The sequence below is a fragment of the Gorilla gorilla genome, chromosome 17, assembly GCF_029281585.2.
Source record: "Gorilla gorilla gorilla isolate KB3781 chromosome 17, NHGRI_mGorGor1-v2.1_pri, whole genome shotgun sequence".
NCBI lineage: Eukaryota > Metazoa > Chordata > Mammalia > Primates > Hominidae > Gorilla > Gorilla gorilla.
The window spans coordinates 43161980-43188213 of NC_073241.2; the positions used below are offsets into that span (position 1 = coordinate 43161980).

The 26234-nt window shown below is 40.9% G+C and overlaps 1 protein-coding gene across 2 annotated transcripts in view; it reads left to right on the plus strand.

Moving 5' to 3' along the window:
- Positions 1-26234, plus strand: part of LAMA1 (laminin subunit alpha 1) — a 175691-nt gene that overhangs the window by 25187 nt on the left and 124270 nt on the right. For both annotated transcript variants that reach the window (XM_019014254.4, XM_063699401.1), the window contains exons 2-3: positions 10486-10656; positions 10856-10968. In XM_019014254.4, the coding sequence (XP_018869799.3) occupies positions 10486-10656; positions 10856-10968 (284 nt within the window). The remainder of the gene's footprint in view (positions 1-10485; positions 10657-10855; positions 10969-26234) is intronic.

The following is a 26234-nucleotide window of genomic DNA, read 5'->3' on the forward strand; positions in this document are numbered from 1 at the left end:
GGAACTCTTAACAAAACCCTGCTAAATCCTTCTGCTTACCACCCCCTCTTGTTTTCTGATTAAACTTCTCTTCATCGTCCCACATGAGGGGGGAAAAGAAATCAACTTGTTAAATGCCAGACTCCCAGGAGTTTGGATTTGACTTTTCTCTCACTGTTTGTATGGGGTCTTTATTCCTTCCCTCCCTCCCTCTCTCCCTCCCTTCCTTCTCTCTCTTTTTCTCTCTCTCTCTGTTCTCTTTCTTTCTTTCAATATCTCTCCCTGTCTTTCTTTCTTACCACCCACATATTTTCTTGTCCTGTGCTGGAAAGGGCTTTGGTCCTTGCCTGGTGGAATCGCTAGAATATCTTAAAGCTTTTCTTTTATTAACAGCCATCAATGATTACTTTGGTTTAGTCCGAAAACCAAGAATTTGCTTTTGAAGGAGGGGGCTATTCTCCCCTTAGTGTTTCTGCATCAAGCCGAAAGAGCTCCCTGCTTAGAGTAACTCAAGTCACCTTCCTTAAAAAAAAATACTCCCAGGTGTTAGAGATCTCTTTATTAGAGTCATAAAGTAACTACTGGTTATTTTAAATAGTTCTCTTTGGAAATGAAAGTCCCGTTTTACATTAAACAGGCAAGACTTTGATATATTTCACATATTTAAGCCTTAGCTTTGATTTTTTAGTATTTAAACATACTGAGAATACTGGTCTTTGAGACACAAAATGAATTCATTTAGTAGTGGTTTAAAATAATTTTTAACTTATAACGAATAACTGGAAACAGAATTTCTTTAAGCAGGGGACTCCTGTTACAGGAACATGTTTGGTGGCAGGTTTCCCAGGGGAGAGGATCCGGGAATAAGGAAGCACTTATTGTAGGGTGCCATTGCCACTTGCTGATGCCTCAGAAGTGGAGCTGAGGCCTCTTGGAACTATGTAGTATTGGGAACGCATGTTCATGTATACTTAATTTTCAAACACACCTACTTTATGACACGTGGCTATATTTGTATTGTTTTCTGGGGAAATAAAAGGTTTGAGTGAAGACGAATTTTGCCACAACTTGTAAACAGCCCCCTGAACCTGTTGGGGATGCATTGCTCCAAATCATTTCAGTTTAATCCTTCCCCCATCTCCACCCCTCACACCTTTCCTATGTGTTCACAGCCCTCAGCAGTCACAGAGAACATGTCCCTGAAAACGTGCTGGAGCATCAAGTGCAAGAAATCAGATAATAATTATGTTCGAAGAGGGTGATTTTATTCCCCAGGAGAAATAAAACCTCGCTCAGGCAACAGGGGGTTTATTGAGGACCGGGGCTGGAGGCAGCGCTGCCAGGCCCACCCCAGGTCATTGGGCCTTCGCCTGAGCTCTTGGCTTGAGCCCCTCCCACTCACCTTCACAATCCATGTGGGTGAGAGGTCATGGGCCTCCTGGCTGCCTTGTCCCTGAGATGCACAGGATCCTGGAAGAGGAGGTAGGGCAAGGACACTAGCAGAGTCACCTCACCACCAAGTGGAATTCTTCCTCTGCCCTTAACTCCTTGCACCTTCCCTACCAGGGTTTTGTTTTGTTTTTTTGCCCAGGCTGGAGTGCAGTGGCACGATCTTGGCTCACTGCAATGTCCGCCTCCTGGGTTCAAGTGATTCTCCTGCCTCAACCTCCCGATTAGGTGGGACTACAGGCGCTTCACCACGTCTGGCTAATTTTTTGTATTTTTAGTAGAGATGAAGTTCACCGTCGTCTCCTGATGGTGGTCTCGAACTCCTGACCTCAAGTGATTCGCCTGCCTCGGCCTCCGAACATGCTGAGATTACAGGCGTGAGCCACCACCCTGGCCCCTAGCAGGGTTCTTTACCTTTATGGTCCCAATTAATCCCTTTGGCAGAGCTTGTGGAGCTATTCTCAGCATGGTTTTTGTTGCTGTTTTTTTTAAGAGACAAAGTCTCACTGTCTCCCAGGCTGGAGTGCGGTGGCGAAATCATAGCTCTGCAACCTCGAGCTCCTAGGCTCAAGCGATCCTCTTGCCTCAGCCTCCCCAGAAGCTGGGATTACAGACCTGAGCCTCCGTGTCCAGCCTCTTGACATATTTTTAAATGCATAAAGAATATATTAGACAGCAGGCACTGTGGCTCACGCCTGTAATCTCAGCAGTTTGGGAGGCTGAGATGGAAGGATTGTTTGGGGCCAGGAGTCCGACCAGCCTGGGCAACATTGAGAGACTCTGTCTCTACCAGAAAAATAAATAAATAAAATCAACCAGGCATGGTGGCATGCACCCTAGCCCCAGGTACTCGGGAGGCTGAGGTAGGAGGATCGCTTGAGCCTGGGAGTTCGAGGTGGCAGTGAGCTGTGATTGCACCACTGCACTCCAGCCTGAGCAACAGAATAAAAACCTATCTCCAAAAAATAAAATAATAATAATAAAAATTTTTTTAAACAAAAAAAGAAAGAAAGCCAAGTATGTTAAAATTCAGTGTTACCCGTGCATGGCTAGCTCCTTCTCATTTTTTACATAACCCGTTCAGTGTTACCTCCTGAGGTGCCTTCCCTTGTAGGCTTACATGACAATTAAAAGATTGTGATTTACAAACATGCAGTTAACTTACAGGGGCACAAGTACTCAGTGTGGCAAAGCCAACAGCAGCAAGAACAATAAGATCAAATGAGAAAAGGGCAGGGAGGAAGCAGGAGACGAAGGGAGGAAGGGAAGGGGGAACGGGCGAATCGTGCTATGAGGCCATGCCTTGACAGCCCCTGAGCTGAGCTGAGGTCAGCCTTTCCTTTAGGCCTCTCACTGTGCACATTTTTCTGGGCTAAGAGTATTTCTTCTATTTCGAGGTATGTGCTTTTCATACCCAGTGGCCCCTAAAGGCCAACCCACTTCTTCTAAAACTTAAGAGAAACAGAGATTCAAATATATGAGCTATAATCATGAAAGACTAATTATATTTGAGGAAACTTAGTGATACCCCCTGATAATATGAACATAATAAGAGCAGCTATTTGTTGAGATCTTAATACATTGTATGAAACCCTTTACCTACATGATCTCATTGATTGCTCACAAAAACGCCTGGGTGCCGTGCTTCTCATCGTTCATATAGAGAGACTGGGAGGTAAAGCCCTCGGCCAAGGCCACACTGATGGCAGCCAGTAGACATGGAATTCACACTGGGGGCTGCCTGACTTGAAGCCTGTGTTCTTCCTCTTTATCAATGCCATCTTTCCTAGGCACTAGCGATTTCAGAGTTTGGATTCCAACAAAATCCAAATACATGTTGATATAAAAATACATAATTAGAATTAACATTTCCATTTGAAACCTGGACACACAGGTTAGACACTCAATATGCTATATTTGAATAGAATTTACTGTCTTGAAATAATTCCGCATGATGTAGGTTTACTCACATCCTGAGGAGTGGGCCAGGGGAAGGAAGAGCTGGTTGCCATGGGCATTGGCTGGAAGCAAAGCCATCCTCCAGGATCCTCTGGCTTCCTGAGCCAAGATGGCGTGGAGCATCATCTGTTTCTCTTCCAACTCATCTTATGGTGGAAGTTGTGCAGGAGCAACTTTCCTGCCAGTGCTCCACCCCTTATTCACCCATTCCTATTCTAGAAGGTAGTGATAAAATCTGATTCTTAAGAATTGGAAGGTTAACCTATGAAGGGATAGATTTAAAGACTTGATGGACTTTGATTTTATCTGCAATATCTCAACCAGGTCTTGTTACTGCTACCAAAACTCCCATTCATTATGACATTTTTGTCATCTTTCTGAAGTCATTACAGGACATTTTATAGACCTTTCTTTTTTTAGATGAAAGGGTCAACTTCAGTCCGACGCACAAAGAAGCAAAGAATAATAATTTTTCTCTCTATTTCTATTTGCTTCTTTTGTCCAAGAAGATCAAAGAATTACCAAATTATTTCTGTCCACCCTTGTGCACACTGAATGGAGAAAAGTTTTTCTCACTTCATTTTCTAAATAGAGAGAGAGAGATCGTGGTGGGCAGATTTAGCTGGTAGTTTACTAAGGTAAAATTAAGAATCACAGCATCTCAGAAAAAAAGGACTCATAGAGATACTCATTTAATAGCTGAGGAAATTGAGGCTGAGAATTTGACTTGCCCAAAGACACAGAGTCGGCAGCAGGCTGAGTCTAGATTTTAGGTGCTGGGTCCCGTGCGCCTGTGTGGTCCCTGAGGGAGAGGCAGAGGGATCTCCTTCCTTCACTTGCTTATTCTTCCACTCAGGCATTATCGTCATTCACGAGAGCCAGACACTGTCCTAGGGCCGTTTTTGTTTTTATTTTTTGGAAAAGGATAGTGGGGAGAAGAACTGGGGAGAGACAGGTCAGTAAATTCATGATCTCTGTATGAATGATAAGTGCAGTGGGGCATGCTGAGCTGAGGTACAACCAAAGACATTCGCCTGGGGTTCAGGAAAGATCTGGACTTGGCTGGAAGGATGAATAGGGCGTGAATGGATCTATGAAAGGTACAAAGGGAAGGAAATTGAAATGGATCTAAAGAGCATGGAGAGGAGTCAGTGAAAGATGTTATATCTGTTCCTGTCTGAATGCATGCCCTTCTATTTCTGCCTAGATGATGGCTGATCATTTCTCTTGCTCTAGAATATCTCCTCAAATCTGTTTTCAAATATTGCTGCAGTTTTAATGTTATGTTTATCCACATCGGTGAGAAGAAGCTTCTCTTTCCTTCTTGGTTGTGAGAACCCTGGGGTCAGGAAAAGCTCGGTCATTCATCATAGTGCCCTGGGAGGTGCCTGGCACAGTGCTGCACACCTAAGAGGTGCTTGTTAAAAGTTTATTGACCTTAATCAAACGTTCATTCTCAGCCGCTTTTTCTGACACATATGTGTAAATCATAGATATGTTACTGAATAGGAATCCAGCCACCCTCCTAAAATTCATGTCATTAGAATACCTTAATCTTATTAACCTGGAATACTATGTTATTAGAATACCTTGATATTATTATCCTGGAATATTATTAAATAGTTCCAGAATTTTTCACTAAATCATGCTATTTGTAGTTGTTAGAGGTGCTGTTTTTATTGCTCAGTCAGGTGACTACCAGGTTTCAAAGAAAGTGCTGATTAACAGGGTAGCTTCTTTCTAATACCAGACTTCTCTCATCAAATTATAGATGTTCACTTGGGCGAATGGGTAAGATTAAGGGTAAAATCCAGGAGCGGTGGCTCACGCCTATAATCCCAGCACTTTGGGAGGCCGAGGCGGGCAGATCAGGAAGTCAGGAGATCGAGACCATCCTGGCTAACATGGTGAAACCCCATCTCTACTAAAAATACAAAAAGTTAGCCGGGCTTGGTGGCGGGTGCCTATAGTCCCAGCTACTCCGGAGGCTGAGGCAGGAGAATGGCATGAACCCGGGAGGTGGAGCTTGCAGTGAGCGGAGATCGCGCCACTGCACTCCAGCCTGGGCGACAGAGCGAGACTCTTGTCTCAAAAAAAAAAAAAAAAAAAGAAGAAGAAAAAAAGAGTAAAATAAATGGAAAACAAAATGGATTTGTATGTTTTTTAAAGATCACAAATTTCTCAATTTAGATTGAGAAATTTAGAAACTTAAATTCCTACTTTTCCAAATTTCTCCATGGATTGAATAAGTAGCTTTGTTTTTCAAAATAAAAACTCCCAACACCAGAAGCCACCCTGATTATTCAACCCTATAAAATATTCATATTCTCTTGTTTCATTCTGGAAAAAAATGATCTGGAAATATTGCCTCAGATCCTGTAGCTAAGAATTGCAAATCATTTTCTTTTCAGAACATCACCTTGATTTTGAGTATGGATCAAGCAAATACAACATTTTCTAGAACTCAGAAACTTTTTTTTTTCCAAAATGGAAAAAAAAAGCTCATACTTCTCTTACACACAAATGAATTAAGACTTTGAATGCTTGGCTTCTGAATCATTTGAAAAATATTGGTGAAGAAGTTGTTGTAACAAGTCTCAGGCCTAGCCAACATTTTAGATGCTTTGGTTTTAAGACAAGGAAGATATATTCTGCTGGGAAGAAACCCAAAAACCTCTAAAAATGAATTATAAACTATCTGGAAGTGTCTCAGCTGTGGTAATTATGGTAGTAGCATTGTTGTCTGCCACCTTGGTGGCCGTTTTTCACCTAATGTTTATAAGGGAATCTTCCAGTAGGTTAACATGATCCTGAAATGCACTTCAAAAGGCCAAGTGTACAGAAAGGGTTTAAAAACAGTAACTGCTAGTGAATGAGAAGGAATTTATTTCATGCTCGATGGAGTTTGGCTTTATAAATTTTTTAGCTGCTGGTTAAATCCACAGTAGAGGAATGATTCCATTGTGTGTCCTGAGTGGAAGAAAAAAGTAAAAATTAGTATCACAGTAACAGTAACTGAAGTGAATAACATTTCTCAACAAAAAGCATGCAGACTAATTTATTAAGTCCTTGATGAAATAGTGGGAAAACTGTGTCACGCCACATAGCTACAGTCCTTGTTCTACCCTTGATTTTTATGTGTAAAACCAAACATAGCTTCTTGGTACTGTCCTGATCCTAATGCTCCTTCTCACTCTCTGATTTCCTATGTCACCTCCTGCTCAATGGTCATGTGGTTCCCCTTTATTGAACTATTTCAGTAGTCTGCAATGAGTCAGCGACCTTAGGGACTTTAAAAAAAAATCTGTTTACCAGTCTGGGCAAAAAGAGCGAAACCCCATCTAAAAAAAAAAAAAAAAATTCTGTTTAAAACATGCTTGCTCTAGTACACATTTCTAACCCCACCCCCACCCCCCCCGCTTTTTTTTTTTTTTTTTTTTTTGAGACAGAGTCTCACTCTGTTGCCCAGGCTGGAGTGCAGTGGCGTGATCTCAGCTCACTGCAACCTCCGCTTCTCAACTTTAAGTGATTCTCCTGCCTCAGCCTCCTGAGTAGCTGAATTACAGGCGTGCGCCACCATGCCCCACTAATTTTTTTTGTATTTTTAGTAGAGATGGAGTTTTACCATGGTGGCCAGGCTGCTGGTCTCGAACTCCTGACCTCAAGTGATCCGCCCGCCTTGGCCTCCCAAAGTGCTGGGATTACAGGCGTGAGCCATTGCGTCCGGCCCCAACCTTCTTTCATCTTCTTTCATCTTGGAACAGATGTGGTTCTTTGCAACAAAAGGATGGTGATTAACTATGAAAAGGGAGTAAATATAATATGTAAGACATCATTTTTAGTGAATATTTTTTTCCAAATATTAGCTTATCTGAGAAGGAAGATTTAGTTTTAGTGAAAGACAACCCAAATATTTTTATGAAATTAATTATTTGAAGGTTTTACTTGCATAGGCATGCTAATGAAGTATATTTCTTCTAAATATACTTTCAATAAAAAAGCAATGTTTCTTTTTATTAAAAGTATATTTAGGGCCCGGCGCAGTGGCTCAAGCCTGTAATCCCAGCACTTTGGGAGGCCGAGACGGGTGGATCACTTGAGGTCAGGAGTTCGAGACCAGCCTGACCAACATGGTGAAACTCCGTCTCTATTAAAAATACAAAAATTAGCTGGGCGTGGTGGTGCGCATGTGTAATCCCAGCTACTCAGGAGGCTGAGGCAGGAGAATCGCTTGAACCCGGGAGGTGGAGGTTGCAGTGAGCCAGGATTGTGCCACTGCACTCCAGCCTGGGCGACAGAGACTATGTCTCAAAAAAAAAAAAAAAAAAAAAAAAAAAAAAATATATATATATATATATATATATATATATATTTATTTATTTATTTAGAACAGCCAGGTAAGAAACCTGTCTAGTGCAGAGAACTACCTGATGCTGATTACTATAACTGAGATATTATTCTCCAAAAACAGTTAAATTTATGTTCATGAGGTTTGAGCTGCTTTTTCTCAGTGGCTCAGGGCAAAGACTCCAGCATACATAGTGTGTGGTGCCCCCATGACTCCCTGGCCCCCTCCCCTCCTCAGTAACACAAGACCCTGCAGTTACTCAGATTGGGAGGTGGTGGGGAGTTCTTTTGATGTCCTGCAACTGGTGGGGGTGAATAAGGAGCAAGTGGGAACATTCGTTAACTGGTGAAGTATTTGTTGTTAATAGAGAAATGCATTGTGAAGTCAGTTCTTGTAACCTTGGTTTCTTTTTCTTGCTTGACTAGTCTTTGTGAAGGGAATGGATAGAGTTGATTGTACTGTAAATCTAATTGCATGTATGTAATACAGAACCAAAAAATGTCATTTTAGCTGTTTGGACAAAACGCTATAGTTTAAAAGCATATTTTATTTAAAATGATTAGCTGATAAGAGAAATTTGAATCAGAATACTAGAATATTATGGTCATAAAGGATGGAGGAAATTATTGTTTATCTTAGTACCAAATAGAATGAACGTCAGCCCCTGCTACAGGTAAGTACCACACATAAGAATGTATGTGTTACTGTAGGAGCTACATTATTACATAAAATATAACTGTCTAACTACTGGTTGATGAAAGTAATAAATTGGGGAGCTGCATGATTAAACATAATGACTCATCTGGTTCCGCATAAAGCATTTTTTTCTTATTTTATATTAAAAACAAAAGAAGTCCCTTTACAGGGATATGATAAAAATAAGCATCTTTAAGTTAAAAATGAAAATAAATACATTAAACATAGTATATGATGTAAGTTCATGTTATGTTTCAAAATTAAGAATAATGCTTTAGAGTACAAATATTAAATAACTATTTTATCTTGAGAGGGTAAGGACTTATTGACAGAATGGGGTCCTTCTATTTGACAGAATTACTAATAGGTAGTTCTGTTTTATGTAAAAAGTTTTTGAAAGACTACCTAATGTATTTTTTTAATAGATGCATGGTAAGGTTTTTAGTGTAGCAAGTGTTAGAGAAATAACCATTTTTGTTTGATAATTTAAAATTTAAAATATTTATGATGGAAAAGATCATTGAACGTATTAGGCAGTGCCTAAAAAATAACAATGGAAGCCATGAATTCCTTCTGTGTTACTAAAATTACACTGTGCTATTTTAAATTTCACTGAAAAATAAACATTTCAGTAATGGTATTTCTATATGGTTTTTGCAAAGAAAAGATAATATTCTGTGATCTTTTAAGATCAAGTGGTACTATGTTAGAGAAATACCACTAAGCTGAGACCCTCGCAGTATGCTCTCAGCTCAGTCCATGCCTGGAGAATGTCTCTTCAACATCGCGCACACCATTGTTTCTAGATCTTTACAGAATCTTCACTGCTGCTATCCCCTTTTACCAAGATAAAGTTAAATCTCCAAAGAACCGATGGAGGTACTTTTCTCACAGTCACCCAGAAATTGTTTCCTGAATAGTTTGGACCTGGTACTGATCTTGGCTGCTTTAAGATAAAATCAGCTGAGACAAAGGAACTGTACAAAGGCAAAGATCAATAATGACTTGAAAAGCATTTTGAAAACTGGATCTTTGTGTTCTAAAATTTTATTCAGCAAAGAAAACAGGAGTAAAGAAAGAGAAGAGAGAGACAAAACAAATCCTAGGTAATTATAGAAAAGACCTTGTAAATATTACCAGAGTCAACTGGACCAAAGTGAGGACAGAATAAATGCCCTTCTTTCAAGTGAAAGACGTTCGAATTGCATTGATAAATATATGCATTGGATCATTTGAAACTTCCCTTAAGGCCTGTTTCACAACATTTTATTGTAAACATTTTCAATCAGAAAAGTGGAAAGAATTGTACAGTGAACACCCATACTCTCGCCTTGTTTTTTTTTTTTTTTTTTTTTTGAGACTCAGTCTCGCTCTATTGTCCAGGCTGGAGTGCAGTGGCACGATCTCCACAGCGGCTGAACTGATTTACACTCCTACCAACAGTATATAAGCATTCCCTTTTCTCCACAGCTTCTCCAGTATCTGTTGTTTTTTGACTTTTTAATAATAGACATTCTGACTAGTGTGAGATGGCATATCATTGGAAGCCAGCTTACTTTGTGGTGCATTTCGAAGTGAATTGGAGACATAAGTAGACTTTACTCCTCAACATTTCCGCATGTACATTGGTATTTATGATTCTTTTATTTATTTATTTATTTTTGAGGTAGAACGTGCACATACTAAGATACACGGATCTACCCAAATCTTACTTAGGTGTACTCATTCTATGATTTTTCACAATTGCATCTGCCTGTGAAACCCAAAGCTTTATCGAGATATGAACGTATTACCCTAGAAAGTTCCTCTGTCGTTTCATAGTCAATCCCCACCCCCTGCAACAATGTTTTGACTTTTCTCCGTAGATGAATTTTGCTTCTCCCAGAATTTCATATAGATGAAACCGTGCTGCGTATACTGTGTTTGTGTAAGGATTCCTTCATTCAGCACATAGACTTTCAATCTCCTTTTGATTCACCTACCAAGTGGGATGGGGTAAGCTCGTTCTTTGGATTTCAAGTGGCTCAGCTGATTTGGTAAATTTTCGCTTTCAGGCCTGTTTCCTGCCATTCTCAATCTTGCCAGCAATGCTCACATCAGCACCAATGCCACCTGTGGCGAGAAGGGGCCCGAGATGTTCTGCAAACTTGTGGAGCATGTGCCAGGTCGGCCCGTCCGAAACCCACAGTGCCGGATCTGTGATGGCAACAGCGCAAACCCCAGAGGCAAGTGTCGCGCCTTTATTTCTGAAATTCCCATGGGAATGTACACTTTGTGAAATGAGGACTGAGACTTCTGTTAGGAGGCCATAAACATTGTGTTCACCTTCACTGCTCTTTGTTTCCACTAGCATTACGGTTTAGAACTTAAGAAATTTAAAGCAACAGCCGAGAGGAATTCATGTTTTTTATTTTCTTTTAACAGAACGCCATCCAATATCACATGCCATAGATGGCACCAATAACTGGTGGCAAAGTCCCAGCATTCAGAATGGGAGAGAATATCACTGGGTCACAATCACTCTGGACTTAAGACAGGTAGGTGAGGCCAGAACCATTGAAGAGTGTCTACAGGCTGCTGAACTGTGGTCTTCTGATGACTTTTGGGAAAGCCTGGCTTCTTTCTGAACACATTGACATTCTAGTCTCACTATTTCCACCAGGTGAAGGCAAGTGGTATACAGAAGGAGTCCCTGGTGCCATTTCTTGTCACTTTCATCATTCCCAGGTGTCTTTGGGGAGATGGGTGAAATTGCTTCCATATGGTTGATGTTCTTTGAAGCTGTGTCAACAGGGCACACTCATCCATCCAGGGTATCATGTCAGGCTGTTTGCTGGCTGCCAACAGATGCATGGGGAGGGAGAGGGGGAAAACACATGTATTTCCTAACTTTTAGCTTACTGTCTTGCTAATGTCATTGAGTAAGTTGTTGTATAAGGATTATATAAGGCTAGAAGAAAAAAAACAAGACGGTGTTAAACCTCTTGACTGTGTCTCCCCTGCCAGATGCAGTCTGTCTGGGCCAGGTAAGCTGGAGTTGCCCAATACTAACTTAAGCAGTGCCTTCAGCATGAGTGGGGAGAGGGAAGGTATGACTGGCTCCAGCCACACCTGCATCTTCTTACCTTGCTTCAAGGCCACATAGGAGGATGGAGAGAAATATGAGATGAGCCCCAGTTGCCCTGATGTTCCTGGGAAAGAAAAAGAAAAGGAGTCTGAGTGGAAGGAATGAAAAAGAGAGATGGCAGGTGTTTTGGAGCTGTTGCCCTGGTTCTGTTTTGAGCTTTTCAGAAAAGCCATCGCATTAATTCTTATTTATTTCCATTCAGTTTCTCTTGTGTTAGAACTCATAAGTTTCATGTAAAATATGAGATCGGTTAAAAGACACAAGTAATTGTAATGTGCATTGTAGGATTTAAATAGGAATTATAGAGATTTAGTGACAATCAGAATTCTTTGAATAAGTGATAGTTTTAAAATGTGCAGGATTTTTTTTTTTATTTTTTATATTTATTTTTTATTTTTTGAGACAAAGTCTCACTCCGTCGTCAGGCTGGAGTGCAGTGGCACGATCTCGGCACACTGCAACTTCCGCCTCCCCGGTTCAAGCGATTCTCCTGCCTCAGCCTCCCGATTAGCTGGGACTACAGGCTCCTGTCGCCATGCCTGGTTAATTTTTTTGTGTTTTTAGTAGACGGGGTTTCACCATGTTGGCCAGGATGGTCTCATCTCTTGACCTCGTGATCCGCCCGCCTTGGCCTCCCAAAGTGCTGGGATTACAGGCGTGAGCCACCAGACCTGGCCAAATGTGCAGGATTTTAAGAAGACAAGGTGATACTTCATATATTGATGTACAAGAACTTGTGTTCTGTAATAATTACAGCAAATAAGGTAGCAAGATGTGCAGCTCAGGAGACATTTTCCAAGTTCAGGTTCACAGTATTATGAAAGTAAAATAACACTTTTAATAGCTTTCAGGCGTAAGACATGAATTAATGTGACACTCCTTAATATTTTCAAATCCCCTTAAAGAAAAAGAGAAAAGAGCCAGGTGCGGTGGCTCACGCCTGTAATCCCGGCACTTTGGGAGGCCAAGGCGGGTGGATCACGAGGTCAGGAGATCGAGACCATCCTGGCTAACACGGTGAAACGCTGTCTTTACTAAAAATACAAAAAATTAGCTGGGCGTGGTGGCAGGCGCCTGTAGTCCCAGCTACTCGGGAGGCTGAGGCAGGAGAATGGCGTGAACCCAGGAGGCAGAGGTTGCAGTGAGCCGAGATCACACCACTGCACTCCAGCCTGGGCGACAGAGCAAGACTCTGTCTCAAAAAAATAAAAATAAAAATAAATAAAATAAAATAAAAAACAAAAAAAAAAAAAGAGAAAAGAGCTTCTTTGTTGTTGTGTTTTGTTTTTTGTTTTTTTTTTTTTGAGACGGAGTTTCACTCTTATTACCCAGGCTGGAGTGCAGTGGCTGGATCTTGGCTCACTGCAACCTCTGCCTCCTGGGTTCACGCGATTCTCCTGCCTCAGCCTCCTGAGTAGCTGGGATTACAGGAGTGTGGTCTGGAACTTCCAATCTCAGGTGATCCACCGGCCTCGGCTTCCCAGCGTGCCGGGATTAGAGGCATGAGCACCACGCCCAGCCAAGAGCTTCTTTTTAACCCTGGCCTTTGTGTTTATCTCAGTGGTAAGAATGGTTCTCTGGAAGATTTTGGTTTTTCCCATCACCTTTCTAACATGTTTTCCTTTTTCTAAAGGAAAAAGTAAAACTGTGTTCATTATTAAGAATGTGATATTATATGAGTTTGGCCAAATTAAGGCCTGGACATTTTACATATAGGTTTCAAACTTCTTTAAGTCTATCCTTTGTCTTGAAATTTGTCATGCTTGACTTCATCCTGAAGGGATGGACTAAGTTAGTCTGAGGAATTCCAGAAGGCAGTCTCCATTTTAGATGTTTAAGGCATTTTTAAAAAATAAACATAGACAGCCAGGTGCAGTGGCTCATGCCTGTAATCCCAGCACTTTGGGAGGCTGAGGTGGGCGGATCACAAGGTTAGGAGATCAAGACCATCCTGGCTAACACAGTGAAATCCCGTCTCTACTAAAAAAAAAAAACAAAAAAGTTAGCCGGGTGTGGTGGCGGGCACCTGTAGTCCCAGCTACTCGGGAGGCTGAGGCAGGAGAATGGCATGAACCTGGGAGGCAGAGCTTGCAGTGAGCCGAGACTGCACCACTGTACTCCAGCCTGGGTGACAGAGTGAGACTCCGTCTCAAAAAAAAAAAGAAAAGAACAGAAAAAACCATAGACATATAGTTATAGACTGCTTTAGGTAATTTTTAGTGTTTTAGGATATGCTTTTAAAATAAGATCACTTAAAATAATTAGTATTCAGAAATTTCTTTACCATTTACACAGTATAAAAATTCTGCTGTGCTTTGTTTTTTTTTAAACAAAGCACCTTATGCTTATATCTGATCAAGCCTTTCTCAGATTTATTTATTTATTGAGCCTTTTTATTACAAACACTTTTGCATATGTGGAAAGCACATTACAGTGAATACACATATACCCACCCTTGAGATTTGGGGATTTTAAAACACTGGACCATGTTCGTTTCAGTGAATTGCAGTCATCACAACATTTTACTAGTCCTTCAGTTTGTGTCTTCAAAAAATAAAGACGTTTGTTCTGATTAGATACCATACCATTTCAGCCTCCTTGGGCAAAAGTAACAGTAATTTCTTAATAACTCTTTTCCCATCCACATTCAATTTTCCCAATTTATCAACTAGTATCTTTTACCGCTTTTTTTTTTTTTTTTTTAACCAGGATCCAGTAAGGACCACTTGTTGCATTGGATTGCTGTGCTTCTTAAATCTCTTCTCATCTGAATTGTCCTTCACTTAAAAAAAATGCTATTGAATATATGAATAGACCAGACCAGTTGTCCTGTAGAATATGCCACATTCTGGATTTGTCAGATTGTTTCTTCATGGTTTTATTGAACATATTCTTCTGTGCTGTCTATTTCCTATACACCAAATTCAGCTCTAGAGACCTGACTAGATTCCAGTTAAGTGTTATTCACAAGACCACATCACCAGCCATCCTCTCGCCTCACATCAGGAGGCACCCAGGGCTGGTTGTCCCACTAGTAGTGGTGCTAAATTTGAATTCTCTCTGGGTGTTAAAAGTCAGGTTTCTTCCCTGTAATGTTACCTCCTTTTTTCTGTCCCATATCCCCATTGTTTCTTAGATCTCACTGACATTCAGATCTACAGCATGGCTACACCTTCTGAGGACTTTTTTTTACCTTGCCAAAATCTGCATGTTTCCTTAGCCATTAGCCAACTACCAGTTGTTTTCTAGACTATATACTCCATGAGGGATGGGACCACAGCTGTCTTCTACTTTTCTTTCTCTTCCCTTTCCTTTCCTGGTTAGTATTTATAGAGAGATGTCTTATTCACTTCTGCACACCCAGACATTGGCACAGTTCAGGCACTGAGTCAATAATTGCATTATGGATCAGTACTTTTTTTTTTTTTTTTTTAAATGGAGCCTCACTCTGTCGCCTAGGCTGGAGTGCATTGGCGTGATCTCGGCTCACTGCAACCTCTGCCTCCCAGGTTCAAGTGATTCTCCCACCCCATCCTCCCAAGTGGCTGGGACTACAGGCGCACGCCACTGTACCCAGCTATTTTTGTATTTTTAGTAGAGACGTGGTTTCATCATGTTGCCCAGGCTGGCCTTGAACTCATGACCTCAAGTGATCTGCCTGCCTCGGCCTCCCAAAGTGCTGGAATTACTGGCGTAAGCCACCGCGCCCAGCCTAGTGCTTTCTTTCTTCCTTTATTTTTTTTTTTTTGAGACGGAGTTTCGCTCTTGTCGCCCAGACTGGAGGGCAATGGCACGATCTCGGCTCACTGCAACCTCCACCTCCCGGGGTTCAAGCGATTCTCCTGCCTCAGCCTTCTGAGTAGCTGGGATTACAGGCATGCACCACCATGCCTGGCTAATTTTGTATTTTTAGTAGAGACAGGGTTTCTCCATGTTGGTCAGGCTGGCCTCGAACTCCCAACCTCAGGTGACCTGCCCGCCTTGGCCTCCCAAAATGCCGGGATCACAGGTATGAGCCACCGCGCCTGGCCTTGTGCTTTTTTTTTTTAATTTTTTTTAACTTCCTCCCCTCCTCTTTTCTTGTTCACAGCCTGAGTAGAAAAGAACAAGGAACAAACCTTTTGGCTGCTTTGTTTCAGTACTATAAAAATGTAAAATCTAAAGTATAGATTTCTAAAGTAAAATTACAGGTAGACCTTAGTCTTATCAAGAGTTGTAAAACTTAATATTATAAATGTGTTTGTGTAACTTGGTAAATATCGGCTCTTGAGGTTTTATGACCAAATTAGCTGCATTCTGTGTTGGCAAATGCTAACATTGATCCTGTTCCTGATTCTCTAATTGATGACAGCTGTCAGAATTACAGCTTTTTTTTTTTTTTTTTTTTTTTTTTTTTTAGCCTCTATGTATTATGTTTGGTTATCTGCAAGATAAACTAAAGAAAAGATTAAAAAGTAGTCTTATCAGAAGTCCATAAATGTTGTATGGTTTGCAATAAGGTTTAACTACTGAGTGTTTATTTTAGTAACTTATTACAAGAGGAATAATGAGATTTACTTCTTTCCTTTTTAAAAATAATGTCTACTATTCACTTCTTTCATTGATTCACAGTATTTTAGAAGATACACTGTCAGATATCTAGCAGTATCTTACTTTTAAAAAATTCATAGGAATTTCATGTGTGTGGTATTTTTAAGAAAAGTAAAGCATAATAATCATCAACTTTAACAAATACAAAATTAACATATATGTTGTGGTCTCCATTAATAAAATGCTGCTCACCAAGTGGTTTAGGATCTCATATATCAATACTACCACTGAACAGTGATCTTTTTTGACAACTTAAAATTTAAAAGAAATTATTCTGAAAGAGCATGCATATTTCATGAATCTTGCATTTATAATTGTCCAAAATCCTATAGGTTCCACGAATTATAGGAAAATTTATTCCCTATGGTAGCATTTCTCAGTAGAAGAACACAAAGATTTCCCATGTGAGAACCACTATTTTAAAAGTTAATACACTGTTGAGATGAAAAGATGTTCATCGTCATTATTCAATAGGGAAATGAAAATCAAACCACAATAAGATACCCCTTCACACCCATTAGGATTGCTATATTGAAAGAGTTGGAAAATAATAAGTGTTGGTGAGGATGTGAAGAAAATGGAACCCTGTGCACTGTGGGTGGAAATGTAAAATGGCACAATGTTACGAAAAACAGTGTGGTTGTTCTGGCCGGGCGTGGTGGCTCATATCTGTAATCCCAGCACTTTGGGAGGCCGAGGAGGTTGGATCACGAGGTCAGGAGATCGAGACCATCTTGGCCAACATGGTGAAACCCCGTCTCTACTAAAATACAAAAAATTAGCCGCGTGTGGTGGCCAATGCCTATAATCCCAGCTACTTGGGAGGCTGAGGCAGGGGAATAGCTTGAACCCGGGAGGTGGAGGTTGCAGTGAGCTGAGATCATGCCACTGCACTCCAGCCTGGCGACAGAGCAAGGCTCCTTCTCAAACACACACACACACACACACACACACACACACACACACACACACACACAACCAGTATGGTTGTTCCTCAGAAATAAACATAGAATTACAGCAATTCCACTACTAGGGAATGCCATAAAGAATTAAAAGTAGGGACTGAAACAGATGCCAGTGTTCAGAGCAGCATTATTCACAGTAGCCAGGAGGTGGAAGCAACCCAGATGTCCATCAACCATCAACAGGTGAATGGATAGTCAAAACATGGTATGTGCATACAGTAGAATCTTAGCCTTAAAAAGGCTAAGAAATTTTGACACATACCACAGCATGTATGTACCCTGGAAACATTACGCTAAATGAAATAAGCCACACACAAAAGAAGAAATATTATATGAATCAATTTGGATGAAGTACCTCTGGAGAAGTCAGTTCATAGAGACAGAAAGTGGAGCGGGGTGGTTGCCAGGGGCTGGGAGGAGAGAGAGTGGGGAGTTGTTGTTTAATGGGTGCATAGTTTAGGTTCGGAAGTTCTGGAGATAGATGGTAGTGATGATTGCACAATAGTGTGAATATACGTAATGCCACTGAATTCTACACTTAAACATGGCTAAAGTAGTGGTTTTTATGTTATGTATATTTTTCTACAACTTAAAAAAGTTAATACACTGTGAAATATTTGGTGTATTATGTCAGCCAGGGTCAGTCAGGAATATGGAAGCCACACCAGTCATTTAAAGGCACAAATTTAGTGTGAGGAATTGGTTTGACAGGGTGGGAGAGCTGGGAGAAGGAGCAGGAAGGTAACTTGGGGGTAGTAATGGTGGAGGAGGCAGCAACACAGGAGGGTATGGTTATAGCACCTAGAGCCTGGGAAGAGAGTCACCAATCTTTCAGAATGCTCTTCTGCGGGTCCTGGAAAGCTGGAGGCTGGAGTCAGCTGCTACAGCCCAAGGCAGAGGGCCGCTGCTGGGCAAGGCTGATAGGACCCGGAAGTAGACAGGGGAGAAGTCCTGCCTTCCTCCAGCCCTCCAGCCTCCCACTAGTGTCGCCGTCAGGGAGCATCGATTTGCAGCGTCCCAGCCTCAGCATCCAAAGCTGGGCTGGCAGGTGCTTAGCAACCAGGGCAAACACTTCTTCTCAGTAGGTGGTCACTTGCACCAGTATACCAACAGAAACACAGAGACAGAGCAGCCCTCGACATCCTGGGGCAGGATTTTGTTATTATGGTGGTCAGCCACATCCTAAATATGCTCATATTAAGTTTTTTAGAATAACTTTGGAATGAAAATGCAAATTTTAGAATTCTCCTGGAGAAATCATGGACTGCTGTCTAATACATTACAAACTAGGTGTTCTTGGTTCTCAGCCGAGAGACTGCATCAGGGCACCAGCTTGGTCCTGGGACCTTCAGGATAGGGATGGAGGAAATACATAAGCAGTTCCATTTATGTATTAACTATTGGGTTTTGGTGGCGTGATGTGGTGGAGATGCATGAAGTGTGGTAGGGTAATATATACAAAGTGAAATGTGATAGCATGAAGGATGTAGAGTGCCTAACGAATTCCCCACATTTAATAAACATGAGTTTTCTTTCCCTCTGTCATATTTCTAATACACAAATTACTTTAGGTTCCCAGAGATCTTCAGCTATCACCAAGGGAAATGTTAAACAAGGCCTTAATAGAATCTAATTACAGTTAGCTAACAGGATTAAGGAGTGCAGTTATGCAGATTTTGAGAAATTCATAAGTCAATAATTATTCTGTTTTTTCTGATTAGGAAATTAAGATGGAATCATCATAGAAAAATGGAAGACAAGATAAGTGTAAACAGGCAGAAACACATCATCTCTTTGCTCTGTAACAATCGCTAATTGATACCTTGGGATATTTACTTTGTCATTTGCCTACAATTCTATGCATTTAATAATGCTACGACAATACTATCATGTATTACATACTTACTGTGCCAGACATTGTGCTATGCACTTGATCAGGATTATGTCATTGAATTCTTATAATCGCCTGTGAGTTGGCTCCTGTTATTATCCCCTTTTGACAGATGATGAAACTGAGACTTAGAGAGTTTAAGAGGCTTGCTCAAGGGTAGGACTCACTGAAGCTTAAGAGCCTGAGCTCTGCATCATTGCACCACTCTGACCCTCCTGCTGAGACAGATTATGTGATATATAAATTTGTGTTCTAATGTTTTATGTAATTGTATAGCATGAACATTTCCCAGTATAACTGAAACTCATGATTAATAATTGTTAAAGCTGCATTAATAGTTTCTGTATGGCTTACCCATCATTTGCCTAAGAATCCTCAGGCCTGACATTTTGGTGCTTTTTCTGTTATGGGTAATAACTTGAGCTTTCAGTGAAAAAAGGTTCATTTCGTATGTATACCAATGAAGTAATACAGTGAGTATCAATCATGTTTGAGGTTTATATGACAAATTTATGGTTAGTTTTGTTTTGAGCATCTTTTGAAAGAGGAATGTTATTAACAGGTACATATATAGGAACTTATAGATATGGGTTATAGCATTTTTTTCCTCATCTGTGTTATTTCATCTGCTTTTCCCAGCAGTTCTGGAATGCGAGTGATCACCGCTTTGCAGGTACAAAAATCGCGGCACAGAGTAAGCAGGTCACAGGCTTGCCCAGAGTCTATGGCTGCAGGTGCTCAAGCTAGGCCTGGAAACCAGGACCTCTGGTTCCCTCTACACCATGCCACGCTGTCTCCTTGTCTTTGGTCTCCAATTATTGTTTTCCTTTATTCTGACTTTACGGGGAGACTGACAAGAGCTCTTGCAATTCCCTCGTGATGTTGGGAGTGTTCAGATTCTAGCCCTTTCCCTCTTGTTCTGTTTGCCTGCTCAGTAGGGTCCTCTCCCCTATGAATCCAGCAGGGTATTGACACTTCCTTCATGCTTTTGCAGTGGCTGATAGAATTGGGTGCTACCTAACGTGTTTTGTTTGTTTTTTTTTTTGATCAAGAAGCAGGAAAATAAATCAGTTATCTCCTATTTTCCTTAAAAAACTTTTAAAGCTGGAGAACATTTCAGTGGGAGTGAGGGTCAGATTTGTGAGAAAAATGTGTAATAGTCTTTTAGAAGATAAGATCTGTTTTGTAAAAAAGGGAAGTTCCCTATGGCATTGAAAATAAAGCTGCCTTTTGGAGCAGTGCTTTATTTTATGTGTAGGTTTAATTAGGAAGTAGCACTTTGTTGTGGGAACATAATCACAGAGGGGCCTTTGTTTTATGCAAACTTTTAGACAAGAGCTGCTTGTGTGCTGGGTTTTGTAAAACCTCATTAACTCAGATGTCAGTTGTTTTTTCCCCCAAATTTCTGAAAAATTGACCAGTACTGGGTGAGGTTTATTATTATATCATTCAAATATAAAGTGTTTATTAAGCACATCGACAAGGTCAACAAGAAAATAGGGAAATTTCACATTCTTAAGATAAAATCTTTAAAGATTTTTATTGCAAGAATTGCATCTAAATTGGAGCGTCTCATTACAAGTGAATTTTGGCTGTTCCTGGAAAGAGATTAGGCAGAAACCCTTCCTAGAAGCACTCAGATAGAAATTACTTTTACTGTATGCTTTTTGTACTCTAATGATTCTATTCCAGTTTTCTATTACTTCATACTGGCCTCCACCAATTTCAAATATTAAGGTTTCTTGAATTTGCTTGGTAAAATAAATAGATTGGAAGAAATCTTAAGCTCATCATTGTGATTTGGAAGTAAGCCACCCTAAATTCCTGTCCTTCAGACATTTTTATCTTTGTTGTCATGTTCTCTGTGAAGGTGCTAGACTCAGAAATAGGTCTTTCTTTTGTTTTCACATTTTCATTATCTCGTTTTATTTTCTCATGCATAGCTTCTCTGCTGGTTACCTACTGTGTAAGAAATCACTGTGAAACTTTATGGCTTAAAACAGCAACATTCATTTTATACCTTTCCTGATTTCAGTGGGGTCAGGATTTAGGAAAGGCCTGAGTGGGTATGTCTAAGGCTGCAGACCATGGGGACTAGACTTGGAGCAGCTTAGGGGAGAGGTTCTCTGGGGCAGCTGGAGGAGGGGGTTTGGGGCAGCTGGGGAAGAGGGTGCCAGACCAGCTGGGAGAAGGTTCCTGGGGCAGCTGGAGGCTATGTTCATGAGAGTTCAGGGCTTCTCTGTGTGGTCTTTCCACATGGGTGCCTGAGCTTCCTCACAGCATGGCGGCTTTAAGGCAGCTTGCTTATAGGGCAGCTTGGGGCAGGAGGCAGAAGTTGTGTCCCCTCTTACACCTGGTCTCCAGTCACACAGTGCCAGTTTCCCTGTGCTGTATGAGCCACCCAGTCACTCAGGTTGGCAGAGATTCAACTTGGGAAAGATAGACCAGCCTCACCCGTCAACCGGAGGAGGGGTGAAGAATTTGAGGCCTGTTTTAAAACTGCTACTGCCTCAGCCTTCTGAAAGGGTCTTTCTCTAGGAGGCTTTAATCTTTGCAGCCTTGCATATCTTATCTTGTAGGGGCCGCACCCCTGTCTTTAGGTGAGGTAAAGAGCTTATAGGAACCAAACAGGAATGCACATACTGTTCTTTTAACGATAAATGAGCTGAATAAGTGAAAACAATGGAGGCTAGGCTTTAGGAACAAGATGGAGTTTTGTTTCTTGATACGATTTATATTTAAGCTTTCTCACTTATGTATTATTGGTGGGGATTGCCAAACAGTCCAGGATAACCATTTTGCCATTTGGCAGAGCTCAGTTCTCTTTAGATTTTGAGCTGCCAAGGTTTGGCTGCACTGTTGCAGTGTTTCTACCCAGCAGGGCTTCCTGCATTTGGCCTGGGAGGATTCAGGGAAATCCGTGAAGACAGTTTTGCAGGATTGGATCACAAAATGCTTTTCATATCCCCAACTGTTTTGGCATCAAAGTAAAGATTTTTGTATATTTATGGGAAAAAAGGGAAGTCCGTTCTGAAATTATTTCTTCCGTTATATTGAAGCTGAAAAAAAGGGATAAGTTTTAATTTCTCAAGAAATATTTCTTTGAAAAATATAGTGCAGTTTGGTATCCATTCTAGCTTTTTCTTTTCTTTTTTATGTATTGACTTAACTTCTACTCAGATTGTAGTATTTCCATCTTTAAACACAAAGCTGTAACAACATTTTTAAAACATGGCTTATAAAAACCTCAGCTAGGTCTCAGAATATCTCTTGTGTTTTTAATGTCTTCAGTGGACCTTTTCTCTACACAGAACTTCCTTTATTTTGATGTACTAGTAACATATAATAGCAGAAAGTTTTTAAACTATAGAAAAATATAAGAAAAAAGTTATTTAAAAAAATCCCCTGTGATTCTTACAATCAGGGGTGACCTTTTGCTCCATTGCATCATATCTAAGAACACTGAATATATTTAAGAAATCATGGAACCTCTGCCTTGTGCATACTGGGATCTCAGGATTCATCGATGAACAAGACGATCGGATTCACATTAAGCCTTTAGTGTAAAGAAAGTGGACAACACATGGGCGGTTCCTTCAGTATGTTGGTTATTAGCAGTGATGAGCAGGCTCGCTTTCATTGCATCTTTAAAGGCAGGCCCCAGCTCTCAAGGGGCTTCTGGTCTGGTGAGGAAAAATAGGCTTCTGCTGAGTGGTGTAGAGTGTGCAGGGACCAGGGGTGCACAGAGAACACATCAGAAGGACCACTTCGTGGCTCAGAGAAACAATGCAGGCCGGGCGCAGTGGCTCACGCCTGTAATCCCAGCACTTTGGGAAGCCGAGGCAGGTGGATCACCTGAGGTCAGGAGATCAAGACCAGCCTGACCAACATGGACAAACTCTGTCTCTACTAAAAATACAAAATTAGCCAGGCATGGTGGTGCATGCCTGTAATGCCACCTACTCAGGAGGCTGAGCCAGGAGAATCACTTGAACCCAGGGGGCAGAGTTTGCAGTGAGCCAAGATCGTGCCATTGCACTCCAGCCTGGGCAACAAGAGCAAAACACCGTCTCAAAAAAAAAAAAAAATGCGAAAAGGACCCACTGGAGGAAGGGAGGCAGGAATACAGAAGGAAGCAGCAGCAGGAAAGAGCAGGGTGGGAAAGACCTGGAAATTAGAAAGCCTGGCATGTCTGTGGAGCTGACATAGTACATTCAGTCCTAGAATAAACATTTCCTCTCGTTTTTCTTTTCTATTTATTGGGACATAATTGACATATAGTGAAATGCACAGATCTCGAGTGTATAGTTGGGTGAGTTTTGATAAATACAGACACTTGTATAAGCCATTCCCTTGTCAAGGTATAAAACGTTTGCGTCACCCCGAAAGGCTCCCCAACCCCCTTCCCAGCCAATTCCCCACTTGCTCTCCTCCCTCCCAGCAGCCAGAGGAACCGCTGTCCTGAATTTTTTTTTTTCACTTTGGAAGAGTTTTGCCTGTGAGATGACTTCTTATTAATGGAATCACAGTGCGTCCTTTTTTGTGTCTGGCTTCTTTCTGTGAGCATGAGGTTTGTCAGATTCACATGCCATTGCTTGTATGAGTGGCTTGTTCCATTCATTCCTGTGTAGTAATTTCACTTTATGGATATAGCAATATTTATTTATCCACTGTCTTGCTGGGTATTTCCAGTTTTTGTCTATTGTAAAAATGCTGCTGAAAGCAAAGCAATCCTGGGCTCTTCTCCCAGGAGTCACTGTCCCGTGCTGCCTGCTGCCCAATATTTGAAACCCATTCTTTATATCCTGTGTCCAGAGTTCTAGCTGTTCACTGGAGGAGAGCCAGGTGCTACCAATTTCTTCTTCCTAGCAACCAGTAAAATGCCTGTAATAATTTTTAATGGCAGAATGATATTTTATCATTTGGCTACACAATAATTCATTTAACCTGTTCCCATTGGGAGACACTTAAGGTGTTTCCAATTTGGGGCTATTCTAAGTTATGCTGCAACAAACATTTGAATATTTTATGGCGGTTACGGTAATTTATTTTTTAGTGTCAATTCCAAAAAATTAGATTATTTGGTTAAATGCTTAAATTTTTTAAAATGTGATCTTTATTGCCTTATTTTTTTCAAAAACATTGCTCAATTTATATGCTCAGTAACAGCGATAAAGTGTGTTTCACAATTCCTTGGTAGTATAGAGATCAGAATTTTCTTTTTTTTTTTTTTTGTCCCATGCTAATTGAATAGCGGAGAATTTATTTGTTTATAATGAGTTGTTACATTATGTCACTGTACTGAACATATCTTTGGGAGGACTAAGCTAAATTCAGATGCTTAAACAATGTTTGGTCTGATTTATTATCTTCACATGTGTAAATTTTATGATTATTAATCTATTGAGGCAGTCAAATTGCTATAACATGGTGGTGACATTTTTAGATATTGAATATCAATATTAGAGGCTGGACAGACTTTTCAAGTCATATTCTAACCAAAGAGAAAAAACTGATTTGACTCTAAGTCTCATTATTTTGAGAAGTTCCAGTTGTCAGAAGAATAACTATGGAACATTGGGATATTGATTAAAAATCTGATACCTTACCTCTGTATTGTGCATTTTATAAAGTGCTTTCCTATTCATTATTTTGTCTTATGCTTACATGAAAAATCTGAAAAACGTGTCGATTTGTATCCACGTCATTCACGAATATGCACTGGGATGTAGAGAATACATCCTCTGGATTTGTCGTTTTAAGCCTAAATCATGGAAAACATTCAATGTAGTTTTAAAGTTCTCTAGGCTATAGGAAATTAAAAATATATTACTCACCTATCACTACCTTTTTGCAGGGGAATATGGGTGATTGTGGAATTCTAACTCTGAAAGCATTGGTTTTGGTGAGATGACCAGGCTGCCAAAGTGCACTGAAGGTAGAGACTTCTTAGTGACTGGGACAGCTGCCTGTTGATGCCGTGCACCTCCTCAGACCTGTGGTCTCTTTGCAATTTGTATGCAGGCACTTAGAGAGCACTGACTCGCTCTGGCCTGACCGTTTCGGAAATGAAGCTAGGAAAACTGTGAGGTCAAATTTAAACCTGCAAATGATTAGCTGGATGGCATAGCTGTACAAACTGAGATAGCCTGGGAAATTTGGTAAAGCTTTAAAACTATTATACTTATTCGCTTCTGTTCAGTCAACTGGGCTGATTTTTGAGACAGAGTCTCACTCTGTCACCCAAGCTGGAGTGCAATGGTGCGATCTCAGCTCACTGCAATCTCTGCCTCCTCCGTTCCAGCCATTCTTGTGCCTCAGCATCCCGAGTAGCTGGGACTACAGGTGCGTGCCACCACACCTGGCTAATTTTTGAATTTTTAGTAGAGATGAGGTTTTGCCATGCTGCCCAGGCTGGTCTCGAACTCCTGGCCTCAAGTGATAAGTGATTCACCTACCTTGGCCTCCCAAAGTGCTGGGATTACAGGTGTGAGCCACCATACCTGGCCAACATAAGCTTTCTTATCAGTTGAGAATTACTAGAATATGTGTAATTGTTTTCTTGTTTTCAAAAATAATAGACTATTTTTTAGAGAAGTTTTAGGTTTACAGAAAAATTGAATGTAAAGTACAGAGAATTCCCCCACACCCCTCTGTACAATAGTTTTTGGATCAAATTTTGGCTAGGCATTGTTTTTTTTTTTTGAGATAGAGTCTCACTCTGTCACCCAGGCTGGAGTGCAGTGGCGCAATCTCAGCTCACTGCAACCTCCGCCTCTCGAGTTCAAGCGATTCTCCTGCCTCAGCCTCCTGAGTAGCTGGGACTACAGGCACGTGCCACTATGCCTGGCTAATTTTTTGTATTTTTAGTAGAGACGAGGTTTCACCATGTTAGCCAGGATGGTCTTGATCTCCTGACCTTGTGATCCACCTGCCCCCTTCCCAAAGTGCTGGGATTACAGGCGTGAGCCACTGCGCCCGGCCTTGGCTATTCTTAATCACCCTTTTAAGAGCAAGTGACTGATCCAGTGCAGTTCAACGGTTTCTAAGACCTTTTCCTCCATAGTATTTACAAGACGATCATGAGAATTGTCAATCATCTAATTTAAGAATTTTTGCTTTTCCTACTATTTAATGGTATGTAATCAGAAGATATTTATCTGTGTTCTTCATATGAAGGAAGCACAAAAAAATGTCAGTTAAATAACCACTTAGTAGGTCTCTAGTGGG